We start from the raw sequence: 14,357 nt of genomic DNA on the forward strand, positions 1-14,357 counted from the left end.
ATCTGCTTGCCTCTTCCTAGAGCTGAAATTAAAGGTGTGTGTCGCCTGGCTCATTTTTATCTTGTAAAATGTTTTACAAGAGGTAATTGGAAAAAACCTGTGCCTTCTGGAGTTTCCTATGTTTGATGGTGGAATTACTGTCAATTAAGACTGCTTGTGATTTTGCTAAACCATTAGAGTTTATTCAGGAGGTTCCTGTGGCTTATCCAATGGTACAAAATACAAGCTAAGCAGAAGGTATTGAGACAAATTTCATTGCATTTGGGCTCCTGATTGTTCTACACTATGAATGAATGGCAGTGATCCAGAATCAATACCTCATATAGACATGTTATTGTGTCCATACTGCCAAAGGTTGGGTCTCACTAAGAAAGGTCAGGTGTAGACAATCAAAATGCATAATCATACTGACAGTCATCTTTCAAATTATAGAATGAAATTTCAAGTAACAACTGTAGTGCTGCTTCAAAGAATAACTGTTAGAATGAGTTGTTATTCTATTCCCAAATAGGTCTTTTCCCCCAAGACTTTGGGGTTGAAAATGAGTCACCAGCAAATAGACATTTATTAAGGTTCCCCCGTTATTTCTACTTTGCCAAAGATTAAGCCATGTGTTAATCCTATAGGCGGATGGCTTTTTATTGGAGAAACTAGTTATGAAAATCCTGTGCCTTTCATAGACCTCTTAGGTGCCACTAGTAGCATTTTATATAAAATAGGGCTCAGTAGGTTACAATAGTTTGTTCTCAAATTGTTCTGGCTAAAAACAGATTTGTATGTGTGTGCAAAATAAAACCCATAGCATTCTCCCATGGACTACATTATCAATGTGAAATCTTGATGTATATTATTTAAAAATGACACCATACTGCAAACAGAGAAAGATAGGATTTATGTATGGTAAAACGGCAAGCAAATGAAGCTATAATTTTATTTCATTACTCTTTAGTACATCCACAACTATTTCCACCTAAATAGATCTTTAAAATAAGCATACACAAGTATTGACTATTATCTACAAATATTTATTGTAACACTTGAATAGAACTACAGGAAGCCCTTGGCACTGATAGAAAATATTGATTCACTGTTAGGTTACAAAAATTTATACATAGCAAAATTTAATGCTCTTTACATAAAAAATATTAGACTACTTCAACAAAACGTTCATAAATTCCTGGCAATAGCTACCAGAATTAGAAAAGTAAAATTAGGCTTTAGACACTGCCTCTTCTAGAACACTGGACTCTAACAGCACCTCCACTGCTGGAAAAAATATGAACTCTGTCATGCAACAGGAAAACAAAACACTAAGCTATCTTGGAACAACTGTTCTACACAGAAGAGAGCGTCTCCCAATTAAAAAGAACCCAAATAGGCGTTTTTCGGCATTGACCAAAAGAAAAAAATCCAAATACGATAGTTGATGTTTGATTTTAATAGCATCTTGATAAAGGTATGCTTCCTTTCATTTGAATACATTTCTGCACATGTATATGTTTTAAAATCCAGGAAACAGCCTAACCACAAGGTAACTCTTAACATGAATATACATAGTTAACCCTATAGTATGCAGCCCCTTTGAAAAGCACTGATGCACCCCACAGTTATATGTATGGATCATTCCAGAAAGAACAACACAAAACTTACCATCACTAATACCCAGTACCTATTAGTCACTTAATATTCTGGAACACAATGAGTTAGAAGGCAAGTTTCTTTTGAAAATGGCTTAAACTCAAGCAGTTTTCTTGCTGAACATCAAACATTATTATTCCAGGAAATTAAGATTTAGATAAGAAAACAAATACCAATCCTAATTTAAATTACTTATGTATTAAAGTCTATAAAAGTAGGAGGTCTGTGGTCAATTTGCAGTTAGGTTTTAGATAGTTGGTATGAAACTGTAAACTCACTATCCAGACCACTTAAAAATGGTTTAGAATGGTGGTCATTTTAACAAGGTAACACTTCTTAAGAAAAATATTCATGGAACAGAATTTTATGAAGGGATTTTGGGTCTCTGCTTACAGTATAAATTCTTAAAAATTTAAAGCAAATATTAAGGCAGAGCTGACATTTATTTCCAAACAAGAATGGTGATCACCGAATCGTCACTATCGTTTTGTTACGATGTGAGCTACTATAAAGCTGACTTTGCAGAGCTCGAGTCAGAATCCAGCTTCTGCACTGATAAATTTAGCATAATTGCAGCTCATTTTAGCATTACTAAGATTTCTGAGTGGCGTGGGAAATCAATGAGTGAGACATTGGGGATGCTAATTTTTACAGGTTTGAAGGAATGACATTATCAAAGGTTAATAAAGGTCAGCTATCAGAAATGAACTTCACACCAATTCTATTTTGATAACACTTGAGGACAGGTGGCATATGAAAATCTAGAGTCACATCCTTTGATACTGGCATGCCACAGGTCCGCATCAAGAAGCATGATGTAAACCTGTGTTAGAACTGCTCTAGCAGTCACGTGCACATGCCACGACTTTCCAAAGGATGAACGGTCTTTCTTTCAAAAGTGTTGCCTTTTAAAATGGCTAACATGAAACCTCCAATATTTGTTCTAAAGAAAATGATTTACCCACTGGAAGGTTTTCCTAGAGATCCACCCCAGCAGCTTGAGACAGACAGTGAAATGTTGGTATGTCTACATTTGTTTGGTGGGATACACATCTGTACTGCAGAGCAGCTGTCTGATGATTTGTCAGAGCTGTAAATTCGTCGGCTGACACACTCTGGCAAACGCTTTTAAGTGTAAGAATTGAGTTGTTCTTTTGATCGAGACTGGATATCTTGCAGTTCCTGTTCTTCCTTTGCTTTGATATCCTGGTAAGCCTGCATTTTGCTTGCATCCTTTAAGTAAGCCCAGTTAGAAGACAGTATCATGAGGAAGTGGATCTGGAAAAGAAGGGTGAGCATGATGGCTAGTGAGCATGTGAGAAGGCAAAGCGAGCTGGTAGTCAGATTAGACGGGTCAGCTGGAGCGGGGCGAGGGTTATTCACTAGTAATGCTCTCCTGCTAGCAGGGCTGCAGACGCACAGGGTGCTCTACTAGTTGGCTTCACACTAAGAGGCTGAAGAAAAGTTAGTATGCAAATATAGTAAACTTGGGAATAAAATGGCCAGAGTTATTGTTAAGAAGTGAAAATGAAATATATGGCAGTGCTCTTCACCACTTTGAGAGTAATTTTAAAGACAAATGTAGAGGTTCAGAAACATTGCTTTTTAGGTTAAAATTGTAAGATAAAGACTTTATCTGTGGGTTAAAAAAAAATCCCCCAGAGGCCTACAAGTGTGAAAAATGTTTATTTTGAGTAAATAATTATAGAACTGTATATTTAACATGGAAAAATTAAATGTTAAAACCAAAATTGAAAGTATGCAGTCTATATGTTTACACATTTTAGCAGTGAAACCCATATTCTTCCTTTTATAACTGCCATTACTTCATTTCCTCTAAGTTTATTTCACATAAAAATCCTTGTCAATCTTTACAGTTTATGTGACGAGACACATCCTTCCTGTGTATTTTCCTATTGCCTGAAACATAAATCTACACAGCTCAGTTTCCTTAAATGCCATACTTTCTTCTCATATCATACTTCCTTCTCAACATATATGAGACCTTCAGATCTGGACCCAACTTCTCTTCCCATTAAAATCCTACATGCCACTTAAGAACCTAGTTATGAGGGAACAGTCACTATTCACCAAGACAATTTGAAATTACTAGTTTTGTGGGTTCTGAAGAAGTGACTGTTATACCAAAAACATGTAATCATTTTTCAGAAAAATTAAATGGGTGACACCCTTCTTCAAATTTATATGGCCTACTTGAAAGGGCATTTATTTGGTATGAATGAATTAAATGGGTGACACCCTTCTTCAAATTTATATGGCCTACTTGAAAGGGCATTTATTTGGTATGAATGAACCATGGATATAAAAACCTCTTAAATGGAATTTAAAATATACTTGAAAAATATTTTCTAGAAAAGAGTATGGCAAAATGAAATTTAGGTTATAACTTTTCCATCTTCAGCACTTGTTTTCTTTCCATCATTAAGGCTGGTTATCAAGCAAGCGAGAATAATGGAAAATGCAGGTATTTCACAGTGTTAATACTTCATTTAGAGATCTGCTCCAAGTTTAAGTTCAAGAAAATTATTTTTCAAAGGATGCTCACCAGTGTCAGTAAATTACAATCCTTTTCAAACTGTGGAAATAGACCCCATTCTTTTGTAATCCACGTACAGTAAGTCATATTATTTAGTCTACCATGCAAAGTGAGTTAACTGAAGCTATTTACAAGTTACTGTAGCCAAACTGCAGAAAGCTAGACTCTGCTTTAGTCTGGAGGGTCAGTGATATTCACGCTATAGAGCCGAGCGAGCTCTCTAATGCTCCTTATCAGCCTTATGTAATTTAGAACTTAGTGCAGCAATCTTCCCGACTCTTAAACTTCAAAACCGCAAAGTTATATGTAGTAGCCATCATGTAGATCAGCTGGTGGAAGAGAACAAAACAGGACAGTAAGATACAGGCAGTGGGGGCTGATGGCGCGACACCTCTAAACTGGGGCAGGCCTGCGTGCCAGCTCACAGGCAAAGGGCCTTCTCCCCACCTTCTAATCAAAGCAGATGATTTTTCTCATCTAGCACATGACTTTTTTCTGATCACACATACATAATGTAAGTCCTTGGCTCTACCCTCAGTAAGTTTATTAAAAAGCTTTGGATGTGTTTCAAGACTAACAAGATAGAGAGCTGGGTCAGCAGTATGAGAGATGAAGTTCACTGCCCTATTTCTTCTCATCTTTCCCAAACTGCCTGCTCAGCAGCAATTAGTCTTCTTCCTGCCTGTTGCTCAGCCAAGAGAACAGGTCACCATGGTGATTTCATGGGAAGGAATGACTTAATGGTTAGGAAAACTGGGGATGAGCCATCCTCAAGCAGCCGAAATCTCCTTGCTCTCCCCATCTTAAATTACTTTTCTACAAGTCATAAACCAAGCCCACCACCACCACCAGTTATACACATACCTGCATGAAAGCCCGTTTACTTGTAAGTTGATTCTCATTATGTGCAGATTCCAAGTTCACCTACATGGTATAATATGTATCCCCCCAAAACAGTATTCATCCCCCATGACTGGCCATGTGCAGAGCAGCTAAGATTTGAGTCCTCTAGTGTGCACAGTTCTAGCTGAGGTCTACTGAGGTGAGGCTTCCTTGTCTTTTCCCTGTGCTCTCACTGTAAACAAGCATACTATTTGGTGCCAGTTCTGCTAAAATAGCTCCTAAGAAAGGTGTGCTAGTGCCATTCAGAGATAATGTGTGTGACAGAACCTTTATCCAGGCATGCATGATAGTGATGCTGGCTGTGAACTCAGTAGTAATGAGTTAACTAAGGTGTCTTACACTGAAATCTACATGGAATAATGTGATCCAGAGGCTACTCTGTATTTCCCCAACATGCTGTGTTCAATATATACAATTTAGCATTTGAATTGACTTTTTAGAATATTATTTCTGCACATAAGGAGATCACCTATATATGTATATTATATTTCTATTTAGAAGTCCAGATTTCTTTGCAAAGAAATGGGCAGTGCCTCACGTGAGTCTCTGTCCATGAATGAAGCCATGGGAATAATTGCTAAATGCCATAAGGCTATGCCTAGTCAGCAGGTGTTGGTACCCTCTCTTCTTTCCAGTGTTCAAACTGCATCAGTTGGTACCAAGGCAGCTACTTCCTGCGAACTAGACATTGGGTAAGTTTACAGAGGGAACAGTTAGCCACAGCTGAACACATGGATCCTTTGCTGCTTCTCCTGGTAAAAGCTGAAAGGGAAATCTGGTTTGGAGGCAGGGGGTGGAGTGCTCCACTAGGGTAGTTCTGGGATAGTTACTCACCAGGGCAATGACGGTGGCACCAGCTCCAGCACACGCCACAATGAACAGGTGATAGGACATGTAGAACTAGGAAAGAATAGGGCACCATGAACACTTTGTGTGGAGTGCTTTCCTCTCTTTCACAGCTCTTGGCTGCTAGCCTGGGTATAGGCTCAAATGTCCTTGGAGCCCTGGCTCATTTATAATCACTGTGGGAGCTTCAAGCCTTTCTGATTCTCAGGCTGCACCCCAGATCAATCACATTGGAATAGTGAAGGTCTGGGCCTCAACTATGGATAGAGTGTGGCTCCTTAATGACTGCAATGTACAGCCAAGGTTAGGAGGCTCTGCTCTGAGCCAACAATGCATGCTATGGCTATACAAATGGAAAAGTCAGATAGGGTAGAGGCCAGTTGTTTCTTTAACTTGGTGCTTTCCAAACAGATGTCTGTTTTCTTAAATATATACACTTCACCAGTGCATTGAAGACTTTTGTTTCATAACCAGTTGTAAGCCCACAGCTGACAAATAGTGTTAAGAAAGTTTGATTTTAGAGTGTTAGGGTATGTTGCAAAATAAGTACTAAAATGAAGAAAGAAGGGCCTCAGAACAAGTTGTTCTGGAAATAGAAATGATTAGCTCTGTTCTCTTACCAAAATATAGGACATACACACAAATTTAGGATACTTTATTGTTTTTAATTGTATTTGTGGGTATGGATGTTTTGTATGCATATATATTAATAGTGCACCACATGTATGCCTGGTGTCTTTGGAGGACTGGAATTTGACAGAGTTGTGAGCTACTGTATGGGTACTGAGAATTGACCCTGCATCCTCCTGAACAACACCAGGTATTCTTAACTACTGAGCCGTCTCTCCAGTCCCCAACACCAGGTATTCTTAACTACTGAGCCATCTCTCCAGCCACAGACTTTTTTAAAAAGAAAAAAATAGAATTAACTAAATTTGTCTGTGACAAGTGTTTTTTTTTTCTGAAAATATTTCTAAAAATCATTCCTCAGATTTTTAGGTTTGGGATCACAAATAATTGCAGAGAATAAAAGTTCATGATCTTAAGGATCCTTCCTAAATGGACTGTACCATATGAAGTGGACATTAATTTTCTCAGTGGAAAGCAGAGTGATGGTTACAACAGTTCACATGGAAGACCTGCCTTTCTTAGCAGCACCATCTAGAGCCCTGTTTCTTAGCTCAAGGTGTAAATCAGCATGTGTCGGGTGCTGGGACTGTGGCTTGCTTACCTCGTTCGTGTTGCAGATGTTCTCCAGGGCAGAGCCACAGATTTTGCCTGGGAAAGCATTCCAAGGAATGATACCTGCAAAGTGAACCCCAGCAGATTATGAGCACAAGATGTAGTACCCAGCGCCTTGACTTCAATTCGGGCTGCTCTAGTTTCGTTGTGCTAGTGGTCGTCTCTCCCACCTGCACTGCTAGGGATGGAATTTAGGGTTCTTGCACATGCTACACACACATTCAACCACTTTGCTACAGTGTCAGCTCACCTCATGTTAGTAGACCTTTCCACTTTGGATTCAGTACAACTGTTAGCTATGCTCCTTTTCAATCAAGGTACCTTGTATTTGAGGTTTAGGCAATGAGGAACCAAGAATATGCTCTATTTGGGCAACAGAGCAAGAACAAAGACACTCTCCCTAGTCCATGTGAGATTTCAACAGCTGGGCATTTTTCACCAGCAGACTGTACCTTGTCAATGGAGTTTGGTATTAATGTCAGATTTTATTTTAGTCTCTCCCCCCCGCCGCCCCCAGTCAGGGTTTCTTTGTGTTGCTTTGGAATCTGTCTTGGAATTCACTCTGTAGCCAAGGTTAGCCTTGAACTCATAGAGATCCACCCGCCTCTGCCTGAGTGCTGGAATTAAAGGCAGGCACCACAACTTCCTGGTTTATTTTGGTTTTGTAGATGGAGTACATAGCTACCTAAAGTTAGTTTCGAGATAAGGTGTGTATCTACGTAGCCTGGCTGGCCAGGGACTAGCTATGTAGACCAGTCTGGTTTTGGAGAAATCTGCCTGCCTTTAGCCTCCTGAATGCTGGGATTAAATGTGTGCATTGCCGTGCCTGGCCCACATTTTCAAGGCTAGATTTTTTTTTGCCCTGTAGTGAATTGAATTTGCAGGGAAACCCCCTCATGAAGCATGATAGTAGTGCTTAGGTCACATGTCCTGGCCACAGGAGCACAGGGTGTACTCTTGAGTTCTCTGCAGTGACAACTGTCCACTGGTTACTGCTCTTTTCCCTCTTTAATACATGGGATGTGCTTAAATGCTAAGCACGGCTCGGTTTCCCCTTCTCACAGGACGTAAGGGACTTTTGTTAAATCCTCATTCTCTCCCATCTCTAACATTAACTCAAACAAGTACTCTTAAAAATAACCAGCTGGGTAGAGACAGGATTTTAAAAAATCATTACCATGGCAACAAGAGTTCTTTGTAAGGAGCACAGAGATTATTGCACATATTCCTTTATGGAAACTTGATGTTTTGAAGCAGGGTCTGACTCTGTGGCCCAGGCAGGCCAGGAACTGGCAATCTTGCTGCCTCAGCTTCTTGACACCTATGATTATAGACAGGTGCCGGCACACCCAGCTTTATGAGTACTTTAGAAACTAGCCCAAAGCCTCTTAAAATCTATCTTAAGGCCGAACCTTTGTGAGAAGAGATCTACTGTGGGCAGTTTTACGCAGGTTTTATACCAGGCTGTAAGCTAAGATGTTGAGAATAAGCCCCATAAGAAAGTCTATGTAAAAATGAAAGCGCCATCTTTGTCCGGGACACATTCCATATTCATTTCTAATGGAAAACTCTCTTCCTCCCTGTTTTCTGGCAGAACACATTTTCTAACATCCTATCTAGAGCAGTAATTACACTCCCTCTTTAGGATGTGGCCTTTCCTCAGCAAGGAAGTCAATTTCCACCCAAATTAATTGGTTAGAGGCCCCAGTGGCTCCTTCTGTGACTTTGAGGATTTCTCTGAGGATCCCATTTGTGAGAAAAAAACTATCTGAGCCAGCTTTTGACTACTGAACGCTGCTTTCCCAGAGTCCATCATGGTGACTTTGAAATACATCTGCATTTTATGTTTCTTTCAGTACAGATAAGTTGAAGCAATTGGTCATGTAAAAAAGACTCCCTTTAAAGAGCCAGGCATGCAAATGTATTAGGTGAAAAGTCAATGTGATAGTGAAAAGATCTGGGCAAGGGAGCACATGCCAGGATCCTAACATTCAAGAGGCTGAAGGGGCTGTGGGTTCAAGGCCAGATAGCCAGCCTGGACTACATAGTGAGATAAGAATAAAAACAAGAAGAGGGCAGAAAAGAAAAACAAAAAAATTCTTACAATGGGTATCTAAAAGTTTTTTTATTGAGTTGCATTATATAAAGTAGCTTTCTGTTATGAAAGACTTAGTTTTTTTTGTTTTTTTTTTTGTTTGTTTTGTTTTTTTTTTTGTTTTTGTTTTTGTTTTTGTTTTTCGAGACAGGGTTTCTGTGGCTTTAGAGCCTGTCCTGGAACTAGCTCTTGTAGACCAAGCTGGTCTCGAACTCACAGAGATTCACCTGCCTCTGCCTCCCAAGTGCTGGGATTAAAGGCGTGCACCACCACCGCCCGGCGAAAGATTTAGTTTTTAAAGTATGTACCTAACTTGAATTTTTTTTTTTTTTTTGGTTTTTTGAGACAGGGTTTCTCTGTAGCTTTGGAGCCTGTCCTGGAGCTAGCTCTTATAGACCAGGCTGGCCTAGAACTCACAGAGATTCTCCTGCCTCTGCCTCCCGAGTGCTCGATTAAAGGCTTGCATCACCACCACCCAGCTTCTTGAAAAATATTTTTACAAATCTCAAATAACATCGTCTAGCAAGCCCCGGGATTCTTGCCTCCAGAAAATAGGTCAGAGTGTGAAGAATTCATGAAGGCAGGAAATGTGTTATGATGACGAAAAAGAGGTCTATGTGCTAATTACAACCCACACACAGGCACAAAACAATGAAGGAGTAACGGGGACAGGATTGGAAGGAGGTACCATATTGCCGAACATCCACACAGATCTGCTCAACACCGGAGGTCCCGTTGGTTTGTGGGGACTTGATGACTTCGCAGGTTGACCATATGTTGTAGAACATGAACACGGGCACTGCAGAGAAGCCGAACACACCCAGCCAGGCCACTCCCAGCACATATGTGAGGAAAACGAACTAGGCAGAAAATAAGAAGAGGGAGAAAGAATCTCGCTGATATGGGCAGGTTGATCTCAGAGGAAGGGCAGCAATTTTCTGCCCAGTGTGGGACCCATGGGATACAGGGACCTTGCCTGGCTATGCAAGTGAGGAAGAAACATCTGCTCAGCATGGAGCAGGGGAGGCACTGTTGTCATGCTCCACAAGGAGAATCTAGAGTGGCAGTGCCCCAATGCCTGAGGAGACCTTCAGACTTTCTCAGCCCCTCACTTTATGTATGTGGATTGTGGAGGAACTTGACTACCTGTTTTTCAGGTGCTTTCCTTTTTTTTTTTTTTTTTTTTTTTTTTTTTTTTTGTATCTCAGTGTTCTGGAACAGACCAAGTAGGCTAGACTAGCTGGCCATTGAGCTCCAGGGATCCTCTTGTCTCTGCCTTCCCAGTGGTAGGATTCCAAGCTGGGTCCCCCTGCCTATAGTTTTTATACAGAGTTCTGAGTTTCAAACTCAAGACCGTCCAGTTGAGAATGTCTCTTACCCCTCCTATTCCCTTTTAACAATCCAGGTCGTGAGAACCCAAGAGGTGACCTTACTCCTCCAGTTAATTAGTTCCAGGACCTGAGTGAGGCTTGTGTTTTATTGTTGTTTGTTTTTGTGTTGTGTTTGTACTGGGAATTGAATCTAGGGCCTTGTATGTGCTAGGCAAATGCTCTGCCACTGTGATAAACATTCAGTTCCCTTTTTATATTTTTATTTTGAAGAATGGTCTCATTAAGTTGTTTAAACTTTTGATTTTCCTACCTCAACTTTGCATAAAGCTGGGCTTACACCCCAGCACACTTGGGCCAGCCTATGAGATATTCTTTCAAAACATCAGTTCTGAAAACTCCCAGCATCCTACTAAATGTGGGCTAGGTCCAGGATGTCTTTAGAGGTCACTGAGTCACAACATTGTGTGGATTTCTCAGTACTTCCCTTTGTTTTACCTTGCATGTGGGTCTGTGAAAATAGCAACTACCAAGGAAGTCTTCTCTCCAAAGGAGCTCTGCTAGTTCCTGATCCAGAGAACTTACTAGAAGTATTAGATCTTGAACTTTGACCAAAGTCTCAAACAGTCATGAGCACAATGAATCTGTTAAGATTCTCATTTTCCTCTTCTATTTCGTCTTCACCTAACTTTATGCCATAGGAGATTCTCCAGAGGGAGAATGACCTGGACATCAGGTTCAAACTGCTGCCCCTTATTGGCCACCCTGGGAAACTGCAGATACAGGATATTGTCCTGTTCCTTCAAGACCTTGTCAGTTTCTGAAGCACCTGCGTTGCTAAAATTGTTCAAATGAACAAACTTCAGGGTCACACCTCCTCTTCCTCCCTAAGGCTTCCAAGCTGCCTGTTCCAGAATAGGTTTTCTCGTTCTTTCCCTAGCCACAGAAAACTGATGCCCTTCATGGGCTTTTTTTTTTTTTTTATTCTTTTTTAATTAAAATTTCCACCTGCTCCCCATTTCCCATTTCCCTCCCCTCCTCCCAAATATTGCCCTCCCCCCACTTCCCTCCCCCTATCCCCACTCCTCTTCTCCTCCCCCCACTCCATTCCCCCTCCCTCTCGTTACTGAAGAGCAGTCCAAATTCCCTGCCCTACAGGAAGACCAAGGTCCTCCCACTTCCATCCAGGCCCAGGAAGGTGAGCATCCAAACAGGCTAAGCTCCCACAAAGCCAGTTCATGTATTAGGATCGAAACCTAGTGCCATTGTCCTTGGCTTCTCATCAGCCTTCATTGTCCGCTTCATGGGCTTTTTAATAACACCACAGGGACTTGAGAAGGGGCTGGTGTTTCTTGACCTTGGTGAGTCTTTACTTCCTACAGAGGGTCCGGGTCCCAGAGGTCACACCAGTGCTGGTAGAATGCACCCTCCTGTGTTCAGAGTCTTCCTCAGTAGCCTCCCCGCCCCAGGGAAGTAGGTGTTTCCCATAAAGGTCTGGGGAAAGCAAGGTCTTCCTCAGCAAACAGCAGTACCATCTCCTCAACTTCTTCTCCTCTGCTCCTCAGATGCTGCTGCTGCTACTGCTGCTGCTGCAGTACCAGCAACCCTGAAGCTTGTTTTCCCTGTCCACCTAGCCTTTAAAAACCGAAGTGGGCGCCCAGTAAGATGGCACTTGCTACCAAGCCTGATGGTGACCTATTCAATCCCTAGAAAGCACAAGGTGGGAGGACAGAACTGACGCCTGCAAGTGGCCCTCTGCTATCCATACATGCATCATGTGATATATGCTATATAGCAAGCTATTATGGCCCTCACCCCACTAAACAAATAGAAACCTTTTTGAAATAGAAGTGGGGCTGGGGACATAGTTCACCTGGTGAAGTGCTTGCTGCTCCAAGCGTGAGGGCCTGAGTTTGGTTCCCAGTGGCCACATAAAAAGCCGAGTGTGGTAGTACACACTTGTACCCCCAGTGCTAGGCGGTCAGAGAAAGGCACATCCTGGAGTCCACTACCTATCAGTGTGCTCTAATCAGCAAGTCCCAGGTCCCAGACCAGCCAAAAGAGACGGCTGAGGCGGGGCCACAGCCGTATGGTCCCTAACAGGAATGGTGGCCACAGTGGTATCTCCTTTCAGTAAGGCTGTTCATGGCCTTATCTTATGCTGAGGGAAGTGGGGTCTGGCTGGTCCCTGTGGGAGGACAGTGGCAAAAGAGACAGCAGGAGCCTGAGGCACAACCATCCGACTGTGGTGCCACCTGGACAGAACTAGCAGAATGGAGGTCAGGGCAAGGCTGTAGGCTGTCCAGGCATCTTCAGGTACCATATGCCAACAGCATTCAGGAGGTGGGCTCCTACAATGGTGAGAAGGCCATTAATGGGAGGAATGACATACAGACTGGACCTGATACTGCAAATGGTCTGGACCCTTGGCAGGCATCCAGCTCCTCGGCTACTTCTTTCTTGAACTTTCAGAGGCATTATTTGTCTGTCCGTGGCTTCTGAACCTACCCAGCAGATAGTGAGGTACCTCGGGACTCCTCCACAAACCTTGATGGAAATTTGCTCACAGTTTTAGATAGGTAACTCCCAGCCATTCTCAGAAGCCCTGGCCCCAAGCTTGTAGGTGACACACTGGCTAACTGGACGTGGTCCTCCAAGGTTGTAGTAAGCCCCCATGGGTCATAGTGAATCGACCAATTTCTCTCCACCCTAATGGCACACAGCTCCTTAGCATAGTACTAGAGCCGGGACTTGTCACTCATTTCCTCCTCTCATTGTCCCACCCATGACCACACCCAGAGCCCCTATTCTACTCCAATGCCAGGGTCCAGTTGGCATCTTCACGGTCTGTCTCACTTGAATCTTGAGATGGCCTCTTACAACCTCACTTTCCCAAATTCCTCTTCCATACCACTAGGTGACTGGCCAGATCTGAGGATTACTGAGTTGACCCTGTCACGACCCCACTTGTCTTTGCCTACCGATGCCATTCCCAACCTGAAATTCAAGGCTCATTTGTGCTGGGTCCCTACCCCTCCTCCAAATAGTGGTCTTTCCCATCACCTCCACTCTTCCTGTTCAGCCTATTCATGGGACTGAACTTTTCTGGGCCTCCCCTGTTCACACTGGTTCCTCGTTCCTGATCTCATGTGAAGCAATTTCCCTCTGTTTTGCTCTGGCTTTAATAAAGCCCTTCCTGATTCTGTACTTCAGTGCTCCTGTCCCTTGGCCTGGTGCCACTTACTCCCACCAGCACCCACCCCCACCAGCACCCACCCCTACCAGCATCCACCCCCACCAGCACCCACCCCTACTATCTCCCACTCTCCTTCCACTGTGCGCTCTTACGTTTGAACTCAGGCTGGATAGTATGTATGCACGGTGAGCATTTTCACCCACCGAGCCATCCCATCAGCCCCACATTTACCTTAAGAAACTTAATATAATAGCACCTATAATATCATTCATGGCCAGGTTCAGATCAAGTCACAAAGAATTCCACCCCAATCAGCATGTCTCCTTCACAAAAACTGCTGTGAACAGTGGACTACCCTGGTGCTGGAAGTCAGACCCACATCTTTCCCTTCCTAATACTATCTTCCACCTCCCCTGCAGTGGGGTGCAATCATATCACTACTATACAGTAGGAAGCTCATAGCCCTGGCCTGCGGGCTGATGCTTTCCTGCTGGGAGGGCCCACACCATGCCTCACGTTTCTTCCTCAGCATTAGTACTTTTCTCAACTTCC

General features: G+C 42.6%; 1 protein-coding gene across 5 annotated transcripts in view; it reads right to left on the minus strand.

Annotated features, from left to right (window-relative positions):
- Positions 1-1,004: 1,004 nt before the first annotated feature.
- The window catches only part of Gpm6b (glycoprotein M6B), a 147,549-nt gene continuing 134,196 nt past the window's right edge, over positions 1,005-14,357 (minus strand). For 3 of the 5 annotated variants that reach the window (XM_057758932.1, XM_057758929.1, XM_057758931.1), the window contains 4 exons: positions 9,970-10,141; positions 7,176-7,249; positions 5,933-5,998; positions 1,005-2,916 (listed from right to left, as the gene is read on the minus strand). In XM_057758932.1, coding sequence (XP_057614915.1) covers positions 2,767-2,916; positions 5,933-5,998; positions 7,176-7,249; positions 9,970-10,141 — 462 coding nt within the window. In that variant the 3' untranslated portion in view covers positions 1,005-2,766. Of the gene's footprint in view, positions 2,917-3,799; positions 4,525-5,932; positions 5,999-7,175; positions 7,250-9,969; positions 10,142-14,357 lie in introns of those variants that run through there. The other 2 variants (XM_057758930.1, XM_057758933.1) reach the window with 1 other exon arrangement.

This window comes from Chionomys nivalis, chromosome X (genome assembly GCF_950005125.1).
Source record: "Chionomys nivalis chromosome X, mChiNiv1.1, whole genome shotgun sequence".
Classification (NCBI taxonomy): Eukaryota; Metazoa; Chordata; class Mammalia; order Rodentia; family Cricetidae; genus Chionomys; species Chionomys nivalis.